General features: G+C 40.8%; 1 protein-coding gene across 1 annotated transcript in view; it reads right to left on the reverse strand.

Annotated features, from left to right (window-relative positions):
- Positions 1-151: 151 nt before the first annotated feature.
- The window catches only part of LOC105382407 (Down syndrome cell adhesion molecule-like protein Dscam2), a 33,921-nt gene continuing 14,087 nt past the window's right edge, over positions 152-19,985 (reverse strand). Inside the window, exons 13-31 of the mRNA XM_048630236.1 lie at positions 19,632-19,780; positions 18,802-19,009; positions 18,369-18,564; positions 16,608-16,771; positions 16,371-16,453; positions 16,124-16,261; positions 15,471-15,674; positions 15,119-15,248; positions 14,459-14,643; positions 13,904-14,083; positions 13,563-13,751; positions 13,181-13,405; positions 12,502-12,698; positions 12,023-12,137; positions 10,131-10,296; positions 5,450-5,601; positions 4,871-5,038; positions 3,308-3,415; positions 152-1,698 (exon numbers count right to left, since the gene is read on the reverse strand). Of these exons, the coding sequence (XP_048486193.1) occupies positions 1,580-1,698; positions 3,308-3,415; positions 4,871-5,038; positions 5,450-5,601; positions 10,131-10,296; positions 12,023-12,137; positions 12,502-12,698; positions 13,181-13,405; positions 13,563-13,751; positions 13,904-14,083; positions 14,459-14,643; positions 15,119-15,248; positions 15,471-15,674; positions 16,124-16,261; positions 16,371-16,453; positions 16,608-16,771; positions 18,369-18,564; positions 18,802-19,009; positions 19,632-19,780 (3,076 nt within the window). The 3' untranslated portion in view covers positions 152-1,579. The remainder of the gene's footprint in view (positions 1,699-3,307; positions 3,416-4,870; positions 5,039-5,449; positions 5,602-10,130; positions 10,297-12,022; positions 12,138-12,501; positions 12,699-13,180; positions 13,406-13,562; positions 13,752-13,903; positions 14,084-14,458; positions 14,644-15,118; positions 15,249-15,470; positions 15,675-16,123; positions 16,262-16,370; positions 16,454-16,607; positions 16,772-18,368; positions 18,565-18,801; positions 19,010-19,631; positions 19,781-19,985) is intronic.

Below are 19,985 nucleotides of genomic sequence, written 5' to 3' on the forward strand. Positions count from 1 at the left end.
AAAGTTTGTAAAAGGTAGGTAATTTCAGTAAATAATGTTATTTCTTTTTAAAGGACAGTTCGAATAAGCATTCATAATTTAAAGATAATGGAAGCAGTGCAAAGTTAAATTAAGATAACGAGGAAGATTAAGTAAAATACAAAGGCCGGTTTGAAACTGATTTATTTATTTTACATTTAATTTCGATATTTTCAAATAAGTAGGGAACACCTAGTCATTTTTATGTCCCTCTTAACATGATACAATCATATTGTCATACATAATAATTATTAACAACATTAAAATTTATATAAATTGACTAGAATTTGACGGTTATCTACAAAATATTTACATTTAGATTAAGCTCAGATAAAAGTATATTTCAGTCTGACTAGAAAAGTTATTTACAGGATTTCACTAGTGTTTTTCACAAATAATTACTTAACTACACAGCTATTATTTTTTACCACAGACAACAAACATTTTTAATTGAGTATTTGGCAATATCAGTTTTCTTACATCTAAACATGTAGGTACGTAATTAGTGTATATTGATTGTGTAAAGAAAACTATGTATAAAGTTCTGTCGTTGAATATTGATTGAGTACCTACGTAGATTTGAAAACTTACCTACGATGTATACAATTCTAGGAAGAAGTACAATACAAATTGATCGATAAGATTGTCTTGTAAATAAATATTGTAAAGTCTTCGTTGGTAGTGTAGGGCAGTGGCAGTGTTGGTTTGTATTATAATACTTCATATAATACGCTAACAAAAGATTTCTTTCATAAGACTTGGAATAGTTATTGGAGTAAGGAGAGATCTCAGACTTATTAAAAATGTTAATAATAACTAACAGGTCTCATTACGAGACCTTTGTGTTACTCTATAATCATCACGTGATCTGTAGAACTTTTAGAGAGAAAAAGTATTTCCATTGCAGCAATTTAGTCTTATGACCTATTTAAAACTCAGAGTTATCCGTTGCCGCCGTGGGTTACGTACACTATAGGTACTTACATAATTTATGACAATAGTGGGACCGCAATATACCATCACCGTCTCTGCCAGCGGTAGCGGATAACTCTGCGGTAGAAATCTCCTTACACACAGGTCTAAAGGTTTAAAGAACTTTACTAGAGGGACAAGCATTTCAGTTGCAGCATTTAAGCCTCTCCTCACACACATGTCCCCATTACATAGCTACGCCTCTCATTGAGCCTGCGTTGTGATGGTGAAACCTGTTTAAGTCATAATAAGGGTTAAAGAACATTACTAGAGGGACAATCATTAATGTTCCATCATATTAGACCTTACTCCTCCTCCTTAACTCCCCGTTACCTAGCTACGCTTCTTGTTGGGCCTGCGTGCAATTTGTTAAAGAACATTACTAGAGAGACAAGCATTTCAAAGGATTTCAGTTGCAGTAATTTAGAACTCGTCACACACAAGTCCCCATTACCTAGCTACCCCTCCATTGGGCCTGCGTTGCCTTCTAGAGAGACAAGCATTTCAGTTGTATGGTTGTAGCAATTTAGGCCCCTCACACACAAGTCCCCATTACCTAGCTGCGTCGGTCCGTGGGCCTGCGCTGGCGCTAGCTGTGCTCGTGGTGGGTGCGGGGGCTCAGCGAGCCGGGGCCTGATTCCGCGCTGGAGTCCCCCGCGTACACTTCAGAGAAGCCCCCGCCGCTGCCGCCGCCCGCGCTCACTGCCCCTGCAATTTTTGTGTGCTTGATAGAAGATGTTCAGGATAGACATGGTATAGGGGTTTCCTGTCGGTTACACGTTTGGTAATGAAGGGTTTTGCAAAAGTGATAGGTATAGTGATTCGAAAGGGGGTGATTAAACAAAAGCTGAACAATTTTGGTAGTCACGTAAGTCACGTGACTTTTTAGTATGAGGATAGAATGAGTTACTGAGTTCCTTTCTGCAATCCCCTGTATACGGAGAAGTAAATAAGTACAGTAAAGCCCATTATTGTTTATCCCTTATCCCCAATGACTCCAATTTATTTTAAAAGTTAGATAGGTATTACATAGGTCCCTTTGCGGTCATTTTATGATCAGAAGCTAACCTAACTCAATCCTAATACCAAGTTGGACGTTTTTATTTCCCGTGTACGCTATGGGACTACAGAACCTACGTCAACAGATTAACTTTATTTTATCGGACTTATTTCATGTTTGTCCTGTTATTTGGAGACCGGCACACTGATTATACGTAAGTAGATACTTAGTACAGACCTATATTGATTGACAAAGAAAAGGATTTGTGTTGTGGTGCGATTCGGTTCTTTCTAACAACACACTGTTTTAAGTAACTATAGTATAGCTCTATCAATAGTTAAAACAACCAGAGGGTCGTTCGTCTGTATGGGTGTGGCCACCAATTTCCAGTTATCCTTAATTAATCTGTAAGTAAAAGGTTGTAAATACGTGCTTTCAGTAATTACTATAACTTCAAACGGGGAATGAGCGTCAAAAGCGAATTATTTATTTATCGAATCGTGAACTCCGCTGCCAGTGACATCTAAGTGACCCCTTTGAACACTCTTTGGACTGGCTCAAAGGTTAACAATAAACAAACATGGCCCTAAGTGCCAGCTAGCTTCCCGGAACCTTCCCCAGACGATTGCTTAAAATAGCTATCGGGTTCGTTTTATTTCATCCCGGTGGCCGTCAAATAATGTACTTTAATTATAGTTTTCAATTTATTTCGTTATCTTTCGAGGAACTGTTTTTAATATCCACTTTATACTTTTTGAAATGAATCGTAGAAGCACAGATAAATTATATTTATCGGCAACCTTCTAGCTCTATGATCATGATCATTGACTCTCCTAAGATTAGAGACAATTCAATTGGCCAGATTCGAAAGCACGATGCAACAGTACATTTGAAATTATGATAGATGGATGGATGGATTCTCGCTATATAACGCCTGTAAATTGTTACCTACTTACTCTTCTATGGGAACTGATCATCATCACCAGTGTGGGTCTTGGGAGGGAGAGGTAGAGAGAGAGGGAGAGGTAGAGAGAGAGAGAGAGAGAGAGAGAGAGAGTGGCTCACCATGGTGCGGCAGGGGCACGCAGTACGAGGAGCCGGCGCAGTGCCGCGGCCGCACCTTCTCGTACCGACTGAGCTGCTGCAACTCACACAGAGAGAGAGAGATAGAGAGAGAGAGGAGGCTCACCATGGTGCGGCAGGGGCACGCAGTACGAGGAGCCGGCGCAGTGCCGCGGCCGCACCGTCTCGTACCGGCTGAACTGCTGCAGCTCACAGAGAGAGAGAGAGAGAGAGAGAGAGAGACAGGAGGCTCACCATGGTGCGGCAGGGGCACGCAGTACGAGGAGCCGGCGCAGTGCCGCGGCCGCACCTTCTCGTACCGGCTGAGCTGCTGCAGCTCACAGTCCGAGTGGTGCTTCTCCACTGTTCATGAAAAAAGGAATCTTTAAAGTTAGTCTACAGGGTGTCAGTGAACGTATGGATATGGCATTTTCCGAACTAAGTCTATAAAAATAGTCACATGATTATCAAAGTTGATAATGATAAAGCATGAAAAACAACTCATATTTTTGAAAGTAGCAGGACTACATCAAGTTATTGACAAAGTCCCCCGAGTCACGTCCTTTTATTTGATCCATACTTTCACGGACAAATGTATAATAGCATATACATAATAGGCACTAAACATTAAGGGAAAACAGAATTCTATATTATTTTTCCAATTATTATTGATCAAATCATACTTATTAGTTCAGAAGATACTTGAGATGATCAATGATAAGAACACAAAAGCCGGTCTCGGATCTTCAATACCAATTATCCCGGCCGATCCCTTTACAAAACTTGTAAATAGGTAATGTGATCCGAAAGCATCGAGATACTTTTTCCATTTCGAATCTAAAGAAAAAGGGTAAGCACAAAAAGAATACCTACTAAAAGATTTCTCCGGCTGAAAGTCATTCAGAATCTTATTATTTTAACACAAAACATCCAACAGACGAGAAATAATTAACTAGGAAAACAATATCCCATTGAGAAAGTTGAGATTGTACTGTCGACGATCTCTGTGTAGTTCGCCTTACAGACCTCTGCTATAGAATACCTAGATGCTCTAGTCTAGTGTCACTGGGAAAACTTGCATCAATGCAAACTTTATGTGTATTCATCTTCGATATTATTAAGTGCAAATAGAATATGAATAACATTTTTGGTGAAGGACTGTAGATTTATTTTTAATGTTTTACACGTTTGACTGGAGATATTTTTTTTTTGTTGGTTGTCACGTAAGCTAGACAAAGTCGACGCCGAAAGGCCTCAAAAGATTATTTAAAAATTCTCTTGTAATGTTTTTCCTACCGTAAAAAATTAGAAACCAAAGTGGTTTTTTAGAAATGCGGATATTGCTAAGATTAGAATGAAGGCTGAAGCTCGTTTACACGATGTTTGAGCAGCCCGGAAGTTTTACAGTGTACCTACATAGTTTGAACTGCAAGATTAGCTGAGTGGTTTTCTGAATCTGTTTGCGTATGTAGCTCAATATATTGTGATGTTTAAGTACATACTTCCTCTTCTAAGTATTATTAATTAAGTCGTTCATTCACTCAAAGGATGATCAATTTGGGCAGATATAGCCCAATTTGTTTCTGAATTTAACTAGAGATAACTAGCTATGTTTGTGTTTTTATTATAAATGTAATAAATATAAGGGAAGAGGGAGACGGAGAAAAAACTATGTAGACCAACTTAATAATACCTAAGGCAAATGTCGTGTCGTACCAAGAAATGATAGAACTGGCTTGTGACAGACCGCGGTGGCGGGAACTACACCTGGCTCTTACATTTAACTAAGAAGAAGAAGTTAAGACACAAAATGCTCACCATCAGCGCGGTCGCGGTGCCTCTGCGGGTGCTTCCTGCAGGGCCGGTGCGGCGGCGCGTCGTTCTCGCGGTGCCCGAAGGTGCGGAACTGGAGCGTGTGGTCCAGAGTCGCGGCTGTAGCCTCCCCGCCCACCGCGAACGTCGCGTATGGACTTATTTCGTATACATCTATAGGGAAAAGTGTGATAGTTGTGGATAAATATTCTCGTCCATCTGTACCTACATATACTAATGACTACCGGCTAACTTATTAGAATCTTGTCTTCAATGTCTATAGCTGCGGACTGGTAAAGATTCACAATTTAGCAACCTGGTTTTTACGCGTACGTACTAGTTAAGTGCAAAAAAACAGTTTTATAGGTCCGTCACTGTTGCCCTAATTTAAAACGGACTTTAGGGAACAAAGCAAAAACCGCACACACACATGCAATTACACTCAAGGGGGACATATGCATAGGAGAAACCGTAACGTCTTTGCTCGCATCTTTACGATTCGCAATAGCAGTAGCAGTTTTATCTACTATAAGCGACGAACTATAGTTCGCTGTCTACAAGCCTTCACATTCAATCCTTCCTCACCAGAAGCGGGTGACAGTTTGTCATGCTTGTAGTCGTGCTGGCAGTTCCTGAGGTTCTGCTGCTCGGGACACACGGACTTGTCGGTGCTGGCGGCGGAGTGGCTGCAGCGACGGATCTCCTCGTCCGATGGACCGCCGCACGGCCAGAGGGTGCTAGGGGGATCACATAATAAGGGTGTTATATAAGGGTATAGGTTAAGCGGTAAGTCAGGGGGTCATTTTTATCAACTTTCACATGATATGGAAAATAGTTTTTTTATGTGAACTAGACAGGTCAATGATGTCGATTCTGAAGGCAAAAATTCTACTTTTAGAGCTCTCAAAACTTAAATTTGTTTAATTAAAATTCGACTCTATGACTGTTCCTGTATTTCAATGATGTCGATTCTGAAGGCGGAAATTCTAAATTTAACGCTGTCAAAACCTTAATTTCTTTAATTAAAATGCGACTCTATGAGTGTTCCCGTAAATGTCATTTTTTTCTAGCAAAATTTATAGTTTGACAGCGTTAAAATTAGAATTTCTGCCTTCAGAATAGCTACCAATGTCATGTTTAGTTAGCAAAATGTAAAGTTTGACAGCGTCAAAATTAGAAATTCTAACTTCAGAATAGCTACAAATAACTTATGTTTGCGTGATTTAGCTCCAATTTCTCCATAGACGGTTAGATCGTAATCGTAACCAGGCAAAAGAATCAATTGTACGTCATTTCCATATTAAATTCTTGACAGTAGTGTCAAAAGAAGCACACAATATTATACAACAATTTTACTATTGACTGTCACAGGTGTGAATTACGATAACTGGACGCCGAAGAGGGTTTTTAAAAACTCAAATTGATTTTTGAGATATTTAATTATTATTAAATGATTACATAGAAGTGATTAAAAACTAATTATAACTATCTGATCTCGATGATCAGAGGATTGACCTTCGGCTACCGCGATTGGAGCACAAAGACACCTTTAACACTAAAAACTGTCCCACGGAACTTTTGGAATTTACTTGTCAGCACTAAATGAATAATGAAGCAATCACAATACAGTTCCTTTGAATATGGGTATGACGAAATATGTGTAGAGAGGGCTTGCACTCGTAACACCTCCCCTCCTAGACGAGTGACTATTTGCTGACGTGTACAGCAAATGTCGCGGCTTTCCTTTCCTCCAGGGACGTCATGGACTCATTCGCAGAAGAGGGCAGCTTCGTCTCAGCATTCGACTGCAGCTTTGGCTTCCATTTTATGTTTCTTCGACGGCGTTGAATCAATATAATAATTGTCAGTACAGATGCACCGGATAGTATGATGATGTACACAGGTATAGTGGTGTGATACAGTGAACTCACATCAGCAGTATCGAGTTTCGCTGGCGATTCTGTCATAATTTGCTGTTGAATATTGTGCAATTTATTCAAGTCGATTGTTGTAAAGTTATAGCGAACTTGTGATTTTGATGACTCCGGCAATTTCTGGGAAGCGGTGATTTCAACGGCATATCCAAGAACTTTATTTTCGATGTTGTAAGCAGTGAATTCTGGGGATTTTATATAGCAATTATGTGGAATTGTAGCTAGGAAACTGCCTTCTAATAGTCGATGTTCTTCTTGACCGCATTTTAGTTGCACCTTAGTTGGTTTCGGGAATGACATGATATAGTGTTGACTATCTAGCTCCAGTAGAGCTTCCTTGTACAGAGAGATAGGCGTGGGGTGGCACGTTCCTTCTATCTCCTGTTGGTAGATGAGGTCATAGACGCAATCTCGATGTTCCTTGTTCTGGATCCGCGCTTTATGATTGCAGATGTACCACGTAGCGACTTTCTGGCATTCTGCCTCCATGTAGACAAATTCCTTGGAATTAGTTGCCATAAAAGGGAGTGTGGGTAGGATAATTTGGGAATATTTGTTAGGTACGGGACAGAGTCTATAGAGGTCATACGTGGGCAGTAAAACTAAAGGAAACTTTAATACTATAACTATTTTTTTCTCTATGAAATAGTATCCTAAGCTAGTTAAATCATAGTAATACCTAATATCTAAACTTAAAACATTATCTGAAGTGTATAACTGTTTTAATTTTTTCAACATTCCTTTAAGATCTTTGCTAGATAGTAAAGAATGATGAATGGATTTAGTGCGGCTAAATGCTAATATATTTTCTATTCTACTAATTTCGTCGGAAAGCTTTTGAATATTATAGCTTAATATCGTGAACAGTTGCGACAGCTGCATATATTTTATTGAGAGGTCCTTATCAGTACTAGTGACATTAACTATGTAACTGATAGCCTTTTCTAATGTTCGCTGATTACTACTTATGTTATTCAATACCTGACTTTGCTGTAAGGATAGTTCCTTAAATAGACTAATGTGCTGAGACAAACTTTCAGACAGTAAATTTTCATTATTCTGCAGAATTTTGAGTGCATTTTCGAATCTCAGAGCGTCATTGTTGTCTAAGTTTCCGGATATACTTTTTATAAAGGTGCCTAACGGATTAAATAAACCGCGTTTAACTCGAGTCGGTTCAAAAGTGCTGATTTTAGTTGAAATTTCGTTTAATCTATTAGTTAGGTGAAAGATAATGTATTTAAAAGAAAAGAAGTGCTGATTGGGAATCCCGTTAGCTAAGTCAGTAAGTTGAAGTTTTATAAGATCTATTTATTGGTCTATTTTTTCAAGGTCTATCTCTTCAAGGAATGTATGGTAGTGGGAAATAATTTTAGTGGGGCCAAGTCTGAAGGGTAGTAGTCCAGGGCTGTCAGCTAAGCTGTCTAGTCGGATGTTGGTTGCTTGTGGATGGTCGGCTTGAGCTTGGACCACCATTAGGGTCATTATCGGTATTAACAGATGATTCTGCATAGCGCCTGGGCTCATCGAGGTTCGGATGAAGACGCGGGTGGGTCCTCTGTCGGCGACACTTGTAGGTTCGTAGAGATAGTCAACGCGGCGGCGATGCTGCTATCAGTAGATCGAAGTTGGATTCACTGACTCGACTACCTCTCCGTCGACTGCGCCAATTACGATAACTGGACGCCGAAGAGGGTTTTTAAAAACTCAAATTGATTTTTGAGATATTTAATTATTATTAAATGATTACATAGAAGTGATTAAAACTAATTATAACTATCTGATCTCGATGATCAGAGGATTGACCTTCGGCTACCGCGATTGGAGCACAAAGACACCTTTAACACTAAAAACTGTCCCACGGAACTTTTGGAATTTACTTGTCAGCACTAAATGAATAATGAAGCAATCACAATACAGTTCCTTTGAATATGGGTATGACGAAATATGTGTAGAGAGGGCTTGCACTCGTAACATGTGTTAAAATATCTGATTATTATTAAATAATAATACGAGTCACAACAAATACGGTAAAGAAGTAGGTACCCTTCTAACGTCTCTGTTAGGAAGTTGTTACGAAAATTGGTAAACTTCTTCTATTCAGTAAAGTTGAAAGGGAAATAATGATTATCTCTCAGTTAACAATCACTTACCAAACGAATGAAAGGGTGTGGAACCTTTTTATGTTCTGGAGTTTACCCTTTGTTGATAAAATAAGCTTCCGTGATAGAAAACTGTTAAGGTGTATTATACCTACTTACATTTATAGTAAATACTCCTGTATGTTAAGTAATGGAGGGCTCGATTGTTCGTTGAGTATGATGAGTAAAGTAAGTATGTAGATAGGTATAGTTGTTGGAAAAATATTTACGTGACTTGCCTATTACAATGCCCGTTTAAACCTATTTTATACGAGTATAATAAAAATGGTACTCATTCATTTATTTGTAATAAGATGTTTACGAGAATTCCGAGTAACGAATTCAAAGCTATACTTCCAGTACCCGGAAAGATCGGTATCAAGAAAGGTTTTTGTGACCCATTTTGCTTTGTAAAATGTTGACTTTTATTGGCCGGCAGCGGCAAAGTCTCAAGTTTCAGGTGGATTCAAATTGATTGTTATTGTCCTTTGAAATGGAGTTGCAAACAAGGACAGTTAAAGGAGGAAACAAAAGAGGTCAATAGAGTAAATTATAGCGTCGTCTTTCTTTTATTTACCGTGGTAGGACTGATAGGTAAAACGATGTTGCGGAATTTGATTTCGATTAAATAACTAATGCCTTGTGTTTTCTTGAAATATTGAAATAAAACACTGACTTATGAACAATAACATAATATTTGCAGTTGATGTCTATAGCAATCTTTGGCTGAAATAAGTACAGTGCAACTATAAAGTCCTGAAAACGGAAGTGGATCGTCACTAATTGTTAAAGACCGTATTAAATTGATCCATTGAATACCATTCAATCGGTATTTTATTTTTAAAATGTACTTATGTAAAAGTAAGTAATCAACTGACAATGATAAAAAGTCTTAGCAAAATCGCACTCTTTATTGTCAGGACTTTATAGTTCGACTGTACATCAGTATGTTTTGTATGTACGACTGGATAACGTAGTGGTAACTGACTGCTGTGCCAAACGCCCAGAGTACGATCCAAGGCATGGGGGGGAGTATATAAATAAATATCTGCCGGCCCGCCTTGCATCGGGAGTACTTACCTACTTGTTCTAGGTCTCGGGTGGCTGTTAAAGCTCATGTCCAGCAGTGCACTATTTAGGTATGGGCTAAGTATATTAATATGTGTCTCTGTGTCAGTGAATGAATCATACCTCCGCCTAGCCAGCAGCACGAACAGCAGCGCGGTGACGGCCACGGCGGCCAGGGCGGCGAAGGCGAGCGACACGGCGCCCAGGATGCGCTCCGCGTCCGCGCTGGGCGGCCCGCCCACGCTGCCGCCGCCCTCCGCTTGGAAGGCTACTGGGCGGCGGAGACGCTCTAGGGGTATTTGGGAAATTAGTAATTAATTGAGGCTATCAGCGAGAAAGTGGCATATGTTTTGCAGACAAAATATTTTTTATTGTGTCTGCAAAAGATCATGAACGCCACTTTTCGCGATCATGATCATAGTAATGATTATTTTTTTATTATCTATTAAATTATGCAAGCAGTACCTATGTATGTATGATAGATAGAATATTCTTTATTTGTACACTCGCAAGAGCAAGTACAAAGCTTACTTACAAATACGATAGGTACAAAAATTGTGATCTTATCGCTAAAACGGATTTAGTGAGAGTCCTTTGTAAACTTTCAATTTTGAATACCTAATTACATGATTCTGTATAGAGTGGTTATAGTAAGTATACTTACTTATTAAGTACAAGGTAATTATCCGTAGTAAAGCCATAAATAACGGCAATATCAAGAATTGCTTGACTTTACCAATCAACGCTATCAATAAATCCATTGAATGAACCGATAAAATTAACATCTGCTATTTATTTTACGTTAACGAGAAATATCGGAGCTCTATATAAAAAGGATTTTTTAATCTGAATATTGATCTTTAATATGAATACAGATTAAAGTAAAGCAATAGCTGAAATTTCACGCTACGAGAATTCATTCTGACGAAATTTAACCACTCAATCTGCGATACCTGTCGATAATATTCAGATATTCCCAATCATATTCTAATATTTACAGTTATTCACGATTTCCTAGAACACAATCAATTCGGTCACGTATTCTGAGAGGTCGAAGTATAAATATTGTTATAGGTAATAATGGTATAGGTATACATTACGGAGTTCATAGAAAAATATGGGTTCCAAGTTATAAAGTTCCATTTCATTACCTAGGACCTTTTAAAACATGAAATACCCATTCCATAGAAGTACATAATTGAATTTTGTACCTTTTATTTATAAAAAGAGCAATGAAACCCCAAGTTTCGCAGTCGCTGACTAAGTTAGTGGGTGACATTACGGCATATTTGCGGGCACCCTAATTGGAATATTGCTGCAAGTCACGAAATACAACAACTCTTCAACTTCGTGAAGTTTGTTGAACAACACGAAGGTAGGATTTACAATTTTTGTTTGTTACCAAACCTATAATAGATGAAATTTATAGGATTTTAATGTTAGAAGTTTTTACTACGATTTGTGAGTTTTGCAGCTAACTATCCATGAGTATGCAAGGGATTGGTTAGTCTAAACATAATTACAACGATATCGTTATTGACCCTGCACAAAAAGTACAGCTTAGGTAGTCCAGTTTCATAAACTAGGAACGAGAAATACAAAATCGGACTTGAATATTTATAACTACGAAACCATTTTAGACTCTAACTAATTAGTTTATGGAAATTATAGTTCTATGATTAAGGCGAGTTACAGGAGTCCCAAGAGAATGAAATATCCGTGTAAGCATCAAATTACTTTTGGGGATTTAATGTACGCAAATACCTACAAACTTTCATATTGAGGTATCTATAATATGTACCTACATATTACTAATTAGTTGTAACAAGGTTCATGTTCCTAACTATATACCTATATTATAGCTAAAGGAAATAACCAAAGATAAAACTTTACTTAACAAACCAACCATGCCTATAAATCATTGATAGCATAAAGTCCAATTCACTTAAGTTGACCAAAATGGCGACAACAAGAATTGGTCAAGTTGAGTGAACCGGACTATCATAAGCACTTACCTCCAGAATGTGTGGTGGTGGCCGCGTAGATGACGGCTTGATGTCGTGAGGACTCCGTGGCAGTCCAGAGTCGGAGTGCGTACCATGCGCCTGCGGTCAGGCCTCCCACTATCACCTGTTAGAAGCAAACTCTTCTAGAATATTCTACATTTCTTCTGAAAATCTCAACTTCTACAAGGACTGAAAACTTTCGTCATTGTTGTGGAGCATAGAAGCACCCAAGGGCGCTGAAGTTAATAAGTAGGATTGTAATTGTAATGTAAATATTAAACGCTTGCATGTTCCACTCTGTCTGAAATTACCCTTAGACGTAAGGGCGTGAGCTACATGAGAATTCTACAAGAATCTCGAACTATAGTTTAGATAAATGACTATTGGATTTGTCAAGAAAGGAAAGTGAGTAAAAAAATTAAACTGGATCTAAAGAATAATAACGGACTCGCTTGAACTGGATCGGTATGATATGAAGTTGTCCTAACCTCTCGATGGTGATGAAGAGACGTCAAGTCAGCGTCCCGCCAGGCGGCGCCACTATCCGCTCGCTTCCACTGCAGGCGCACCAGCCTCGCTCCGCACCGCACCGCCTTGCGCGCGTCCAGCGCCAGCGCCGAGCTGTTGCTCCAGACCGCCGCCTCCGCCGCCTCCGAGTGGTCCCCTCCGCCCTCCCATACTAGGACTGGGGGGAAGATGATGTACTTATACGATAGGGCTTTGACGGTACGAAGGTAAAAGAAAATCTGTATGACGTGGAATTTTTCATGTGTAATGAGTTGGTGACTCAGAAGTCACACCTAACATCTTAGTTAAATGCTAAGTTTAGGAATTTAGAAGTAATTGCTAACCTGCTGTACCCGCGAGCTTCGCTTCGTTTTAAAAAGTTTTCCCGTGGGAATTCCGCGAGGGATTATATGCCTATTGTGTTAATCCAGGGTGTCAGATATCTACCTATACCAAATTTTATTAAAATCGGTTCAGCCTTTTTGACGTGGAGAGGTAACAAACATACACACATACACATTACACATACACACACATTCACAAATTTTCGTTATTTTTATATTAGTAGGAAGTAGGATACAGACAAAAAACACAACTTTTTTTATTTATTGACTCCTATATACATCTGCGTCGAATGGACAAAGCGTAATAATAACCAACCTGGCGGTTTCGTCCTGACCAACAGAGGCGCGGAGCTCGGCGAAGAACCAGCCCGGGAATGGGCGACGGCCCTCACAGAGTATAGAGCACCACATGCCAAGGCTCTGAGGACCACGCTAGCCGCCTCCCCTCCGGCTTCTAGACGTTTCTCCTCCTCGTTGCGGATGGCTGACTCTATGCTGTCACCGCTCTCGTCGCGCACTCGCACCCACCAGATTGTGAAACCTGGTTGGAGGTATAGCCACTGTTTTTATGCTATAGATCGGTAGTGTATCAGAAAAACCAGCACGTAAATTACAGAAGGAAGGCTAACAAGTATTTTGTTGTTGTTGTTGAACAAAAAAGCAAGAAGAAGAGTTAGCTATAATAGAGAAGACCTCACCATGAGGTGGAGCCGCCGGATGATGAGTGGTCCTCCAGGTCAGCTTGGCCTCTTTATGAGCGGCATGGTCCAAGTTCAGCAGCGGAGAGGACGGCGGCGTGGCGCACTCCACTCTATACGTCACCTCTTCGGACCCAAACGAGTTGTGGGCCGAACATGTATAGTTGCCTGACGTTGATGCGTCCACTTCTGTTTGGATGGAAGTGGCTTTGGTTAAGGTGTTGTTATGTCTAGCGTGTGATTATTTGAGTACGTTTTTTAGTGTTGAGCCTGACAAAAAGATCTGAAGGTAGATGCAACGTCACATAACTAAAGATTCAAATTAAAGGCTTTGAACTCACCATGAATAGCAAGATGTCCATGCGGAGTGAGATGGGCCCTCGGGTCGTGAGTGACGGGCCTATCTCCTCGCAGCCACCGCGTCCTCGGCGGGGGCTCCCCACGCCAGGTACAAGCCAGGCGAAGAGGGTGTCCGCATGTCACTCGCGCCCATACGCCGAATGATAGCAACCGGGCGCTGGCTGTTGGGAAAATGTACACAGATGGGAGATATTGTTAGGTACCTATGTCTGATAAATCTAGAGGTACTATTTTAAAGCAAGTTGAAGAAGAGAAGCAGATTCGCTTTTAGCAGTATCTCATACATCGCTTTCGCTTCTCTCAACCTCAGATACCGCATATCAGCAATTCACAGTTAGTCTTCTTCCTTCACAAAAAATGTCACTGTTAATATGTTCCGCTTGCCATAAACCAGCTGAACAAACCAACCTTAGTACTCGTACTAATTCCGGACCCGATCTGAAAACTGCTTATCAGCGCTGGTTCGGAAATAGTATGAAACTGACAGATTGGTGCAGGTAACCTTTATTCAGCTTTCTTTTTGTATAGAACCTTACCTCTAGAAGTAGTAGTAGCAGGTTGCGGGGCGGACGGCTCGCCCTCGCCGGCGGTTGAGTGTGCGGAGACCCAGGCCTCGTACGTGGCACCCTCGTTCAGAGACCTCAGCTCCGTGGAGCCCCCGAGGCCCACTGCCGCGTCCGCCTCCTCCGCTTGTACTGTCACTGTTTGTGGTGGCCTGTCCCTGTGATCGAGGACGTTAGGTTAGTTATAAATGGTAAGATTTAATGAAGTAGGTAGTGCCCATAAAAACTGAAGGTTATTGCAGTTTGTATAAAAATATGAATATAACATAGGTAATTTATCAACACCAGTAAATAAATATTTGATACTAAAGACAAATTATTCACTTCTGTCACCACAACACCTTCTGGTCTTTCGCACGATTATGAATATTATATTACCGTGTACTATATAAACTGTAAATATATTATTGGCAAAGCTGGTACCTACTCACTAGGGTAGATTTATAACATGTAGAGAACTTTCGAGAAGAAATAGGATTGTTTTACGACTCATTCATTACACAACACATTGCTAAAACAATTTAACACAGATGGCAGAAATCTAAGTACCTTAATTAAACTGCCAAACTTATTAGGCACTACCTCTTATTCTAACTCAAGCACATGAACACTCGTAAATTAATTAGTAATTACCTGCCAAGTTCCCTGTAAAACACTGTGTAGTAGAGTACGGGTCCGTTTGGCCGACTTGGAGGCAGCCAACTGACGGCCAAGGACGTCACCGATGTGGCCACCACTTTCACAGCGGCCGGTGATGCGGGAGCTAAAGTAGGAAAAAATACAGGTAATATTACAGGCAGTAATACAGGGTGACTTGAACCAAAAAAGTAAAATATTTAAGTATGTTGCTGTCCTTCGACCATTTAGTTGCTGTCTTACTATACCCTCAAAGCAAGTGACCAATAGATTCAAATATGTTTTAATGTTTGTTGCATGTCACCTTAATACTTAGTAATTATGATTAAAATCTCAGAAGTAGACTCACCATCCTGCTGCGTGGTACAATGTATAGGATGAGCGGGCACGCCGTCCCCAGCGGCCGTGTACGCCAGCGCCTGTATGGTATAGTTGGTGTGTGGCCTGAGCGCTAGCAGGAGCGTCTCCACGCCGGCCACGCGCTTGACTTCAGCTCCAGACGTGGCGGTGACGCCGCCGCCGCCCCGCACTTCCCACTCCAGCCAGTCCGCCGCTGCCGACAAACAACTGCCATCGCTTAGCATCAGTACCAGACATATAGCTGGCGATACATGATTGAGTTTATGTAGGAGTTTGTTACACTGACGTCGCGTGGCAATAAGAATTTTCAATAGACTAATGGAATGTTAATATTGTCACCAACCTGACTTGGCCAGCGTGGTGGACTAGGCCTAAACCCTTCCTTCATTGGAAGGAGACCCGTGCCCCAGTAGTGGGGACGTAATGGGTCGTGATGAATATTGTTGAGACCTATGTACCTACGAATTCATAGATACATATAACATTCATCCGTCTTTGGGTTAGGCTGTAGCGGGTCAGCTTATTGGATCCACTCCAAAACACAGCGGTATCATATTGATATGTTGTCCAAGTCTGACTCCCCCACACGATTCACCATTTCGCTCTATATCTGGTAGCAATAAGTACAAACATACAACTCACTATGTTCGGGCCGGTACAGCAGCTTGTACCCCAGCAACGCCCCATGGTGCGCGTGCGCAGGCGGCGGCGACCACTCCACCTTCAGGCTCTGAGGGGAGACGGCGCGGCAACGCACGGCGCGCGGGCCTTCTGACGGCACTAGGGAGGGAATATGAGGCTTCTGAGATTTTGCACCGGATTTCTAAAACTATAATAGAACGAAATCGGAGAAGTCGAGAAGACAGGAAAAAGATAGTTGAAGACTTACCACTTTCCTGTGTCAGTGTATTGACAGATGCTGTAGCCGGTCCCGCCCCAGCACTGTTGAAAGCTCGTACGCTTATGGAATACCTGATGGAAAACAAATCAATTACTTACTCATGTGATTACCAATTATTGTGTGGTGCTACTACTAGGCAGAATTTTAACACCTCCTGGAATATTTGTTAACTCACTGCCGATTAGACAAATCCTTACTTGACATAAAACTAAGACCACAAATTACCTGGTATAATGCTCCAGCCCCTCAATAACATATTTGTTGATCTGCCCGCGCACGGTGGCGAACTCCATACCGACGTTGGAGCCGCCCATGCTGCTGTCAGCCGAGGGCCACCACCACACCGTGTAGCCCAGCAGCTCCCCGTTCCAGGATAGGGCTGGCGGAGGCTAGGGGGGTGGAGGGAAGATGTTAGTGAAGGAAGTAGAAGTATAGGTACACTCACGAGCATTGAAAAAGTTCCCGACTTATGGAACTTCAATGGCAAGTGGAACTTTTTCATTGCTCGTGAGTGTATAAGGGTTAATATCCGGAGCTTGGTATAGCTATAGAAAAGAGTGATTTTCATCAACAAAAAAAAAATTAGAGAAGAACACAGAATTAGCTAGGTACATGGTACATATTTTATGTTCAATCTTGAAACAGCAGGTTAATCACCCTATACTACAATGGGGAGTAACGCGTGTGAATTTGCCGCTAGGGGCGCTGGTGTTCACTGAGGTCAAGTGACATTTTACTTTTCATATAATTTGTTTGGCGGGCTTCGTGATAAATTATATTTTCGTTCATTTCCCTGTTGAAAAGTGATCTCTTTTCGCGAAATTATCGCAGATATGGATTATTTATCGATGAATGTGCACGCTTTGAAAGCTGAATTAAGGAAAAGAGGCGCATAAATAAGCGGTCTCAAAGAGCAGCTATTTCAGAGGTTAGTTTGTTTACTGTTTACAAACTTATTTTTTACGACATGTATGCTTGTTTGCTTAGGTAACAGCTATGTTTTTTTCTTTTTACAGACACCAAAACTATGACCGTAACAGTAACTTGGTTGGAAACGTAGAGGACAGCATCATACAACAAAATGATTCAGTGTATACTGTTGAGTGGCCTTCAGAAACTTTGTATAGCAGTGTGAACACTAAAAATGAAACTCCAGATCTAGATATTGTCACCAATGAGTAACTACTTTGGAATTTATGTACAGTGTACGGTGATCTGCGCCTAAAAGTATACAGGCGGAGTTTTTAAAATAGCGATCCCTGATGATGAAGGGACCAGCTACATCTGTTATAAATCCGGGGATGTGTTGTGTGTGATGTGTGTAGCAGTGGTGTTTATGTGGATTTGCTTGAGCAGCATGTGAGCATGAGATCGCTATTTTAAAATCTCCGCCCGTATACTTTTAGGCGCAGGCCACCATACATACCATCGCTCTTACGGTGAATGAAAACATCGTGATAAAACAGCATTCATTGTGTGGATTACTAATGTGTTATATTTTTTGTGTGTTTAAACGGAAAGGATAAATAAAAGTTAAATCAGTGTGTAATTCTTTTATTTTTATTGTATTTATTAAATGCCTAATCCTTATTTACATTATGTTCTTTCTGAAATTGGTTATAATGATTTTCACAAACACGAGATTGTCGGATAAAAATTATTTCACAAGCCACTGTTTTAGAACAGTTTTATCACTTGGTATGGTATATGTCCTCCTTCTCTTTCCGAACATAACGGATCTGCACAACATTGCGGCATAGTAACTTGATATGATGATAGTTATTTTATAATTAATAAGCTTATAAGATTCAAGATTTTAAAACTTTATTTCGCGCCAATTTGATAAAGTCGCCTTTGATAAGTTTGACAGCTATGCTACCTCTTAACCTCAGTCGACAGTGGCGCCAACTGGTGAGCAAAAAAACGGTAGTCCCCATTATGATATTTTTTAAATAGGTACTTTATATGATTTTTTTAACCTCTTACCTGCCACAACAGCTCAATAGTAGAAGCCTTCGGAGCAGCAGCTCTTAATCCAAGTGGGGCTCTCGATGGTGGCTCGTGGAGGGTAAGAGCCAGTAGAGCCCTCGTATGAGCTGAGGCAAATTGAGCCGTTACCGTCCTGGCTCTCACCAGGTATGCCGTGGCTGGCTCTAGCCCGGATATTGTTGCCCCTTCCATTCTAAGAAAAGATAAATATTACTCTGTTGGTGCATTCACCGTGTCCCATGAAATCAGTCACAAGAAATAATATATAGTGTGTTGCGCAATACCGCGCTTTTGGGAAGCTCACGGGTAATACTACAAGAGAGTGAAGTAAAATCAAAGGACTCAAAGAGTTTAATACTGGACATGAACACAGAATTTTAGCTTAACAGTAGACCTGTGAAAGTAAAAATAAATGGTCATACAAACTTACTCAGAATACTCAGCAGTATGACTGGAAACAGTGACATTGTACGAGTCAGCGTCCCTCCACACATCGGGCGCGGTGGAGTCATGGCGGCGGTACTGCACCACGTATCCCAAAACTGGTGAGTTTCCATCGTAGGGCCTCCGCCATTGTAGTCGTACTGTTCTGGAAGTGGCTTCCACCACTCTGAAGTTTGCTGGTGGCTCTGGAGGCTCTAAGGGAAATAATAAGACCACTCCATGATGATTTTCCTCATGAGCTTAAATTGGTTAGTTTAGGCATAAATATCGCTAAAATAATGAAGAATGATGCAATTATCCTATAAAATCTCTAAAAGAGGAATTTGAACATTTATTTAGGTAGGGTGAATCACTGAGTCAGAAAACTGAGGATGGCCTGAATATTATGATAATAATCATAATTCATTATCCTCAAAGCAGCCCCAGGATCCTTTCCTACCTCTTGAGGAAAAACTTGCTCCCGGTAACAGTCTTCCCTGGCACATCTGGAAGACTCTAAATCGGTTGCGAGCAGAGGTAGGCTGCTGCAAGGACGATCTCTGCAAGTGGGGCTATACCGTCGGTATCAACCTATGCGACTGTGGTACCGCCCCCCAGACTATGGAGCATTTACTCTCCTGTCCCCTGTGCCCTTCCACCTGCACACGGGAAGACTTACTCCAGGCCAACCAGAATGCTATCAAAGTTGCTTCTTTTTGGTCTGAACAAATATAAAAATTCGCATGTTCACTGACACGAAAGAAGAAGAAGATTCATTATCCTCCATCCAACATCAAACCACCTCATAAAAAGGAAACAATAATTTTGAGTTCCTACCTTGAACAGCCAGATGCACAAAGAAGTCGGACCTCCCGTAAGGGTTGGATGCCTGGCACCGGTACACCCCGGAGTCTCGTCTGTCCGTCCGTTCTATCACCAGCTCGCTGCGCAGACCTTCTGTGCTCCGGGTTTCTGATATGCTCATTCTAGAAAAGGAGGAACACACATACATATAGAGCCACAATAATCTAAACAAGCCTCTACTTCTCGTATCGCATAGCTTAATGAATAGAAAAGCAAGATGGTGGACATTCAATTTCTACGAGGTGAGAATCCACAAGAATCTAAATTCACGCAAACTTTTTTTTTTCCGTCATTCTCCGATTATAACTATAAGTATAGATATTCATC

Source organism: Plutella xylostella, chromosome 25 (assembly GCF_932276165.1).
Source record: "Plutella xylostella chromosome 25, ilPluXylo3.1, whole genome shotgun sequence".
Taxonomy (NCBI): domain Eukaryota; kingdom Metazoa; phylum Arthropoda; class Insecta; order Lepidoptera; family Plutellidae; genus Plutella; species Plutella xylostella.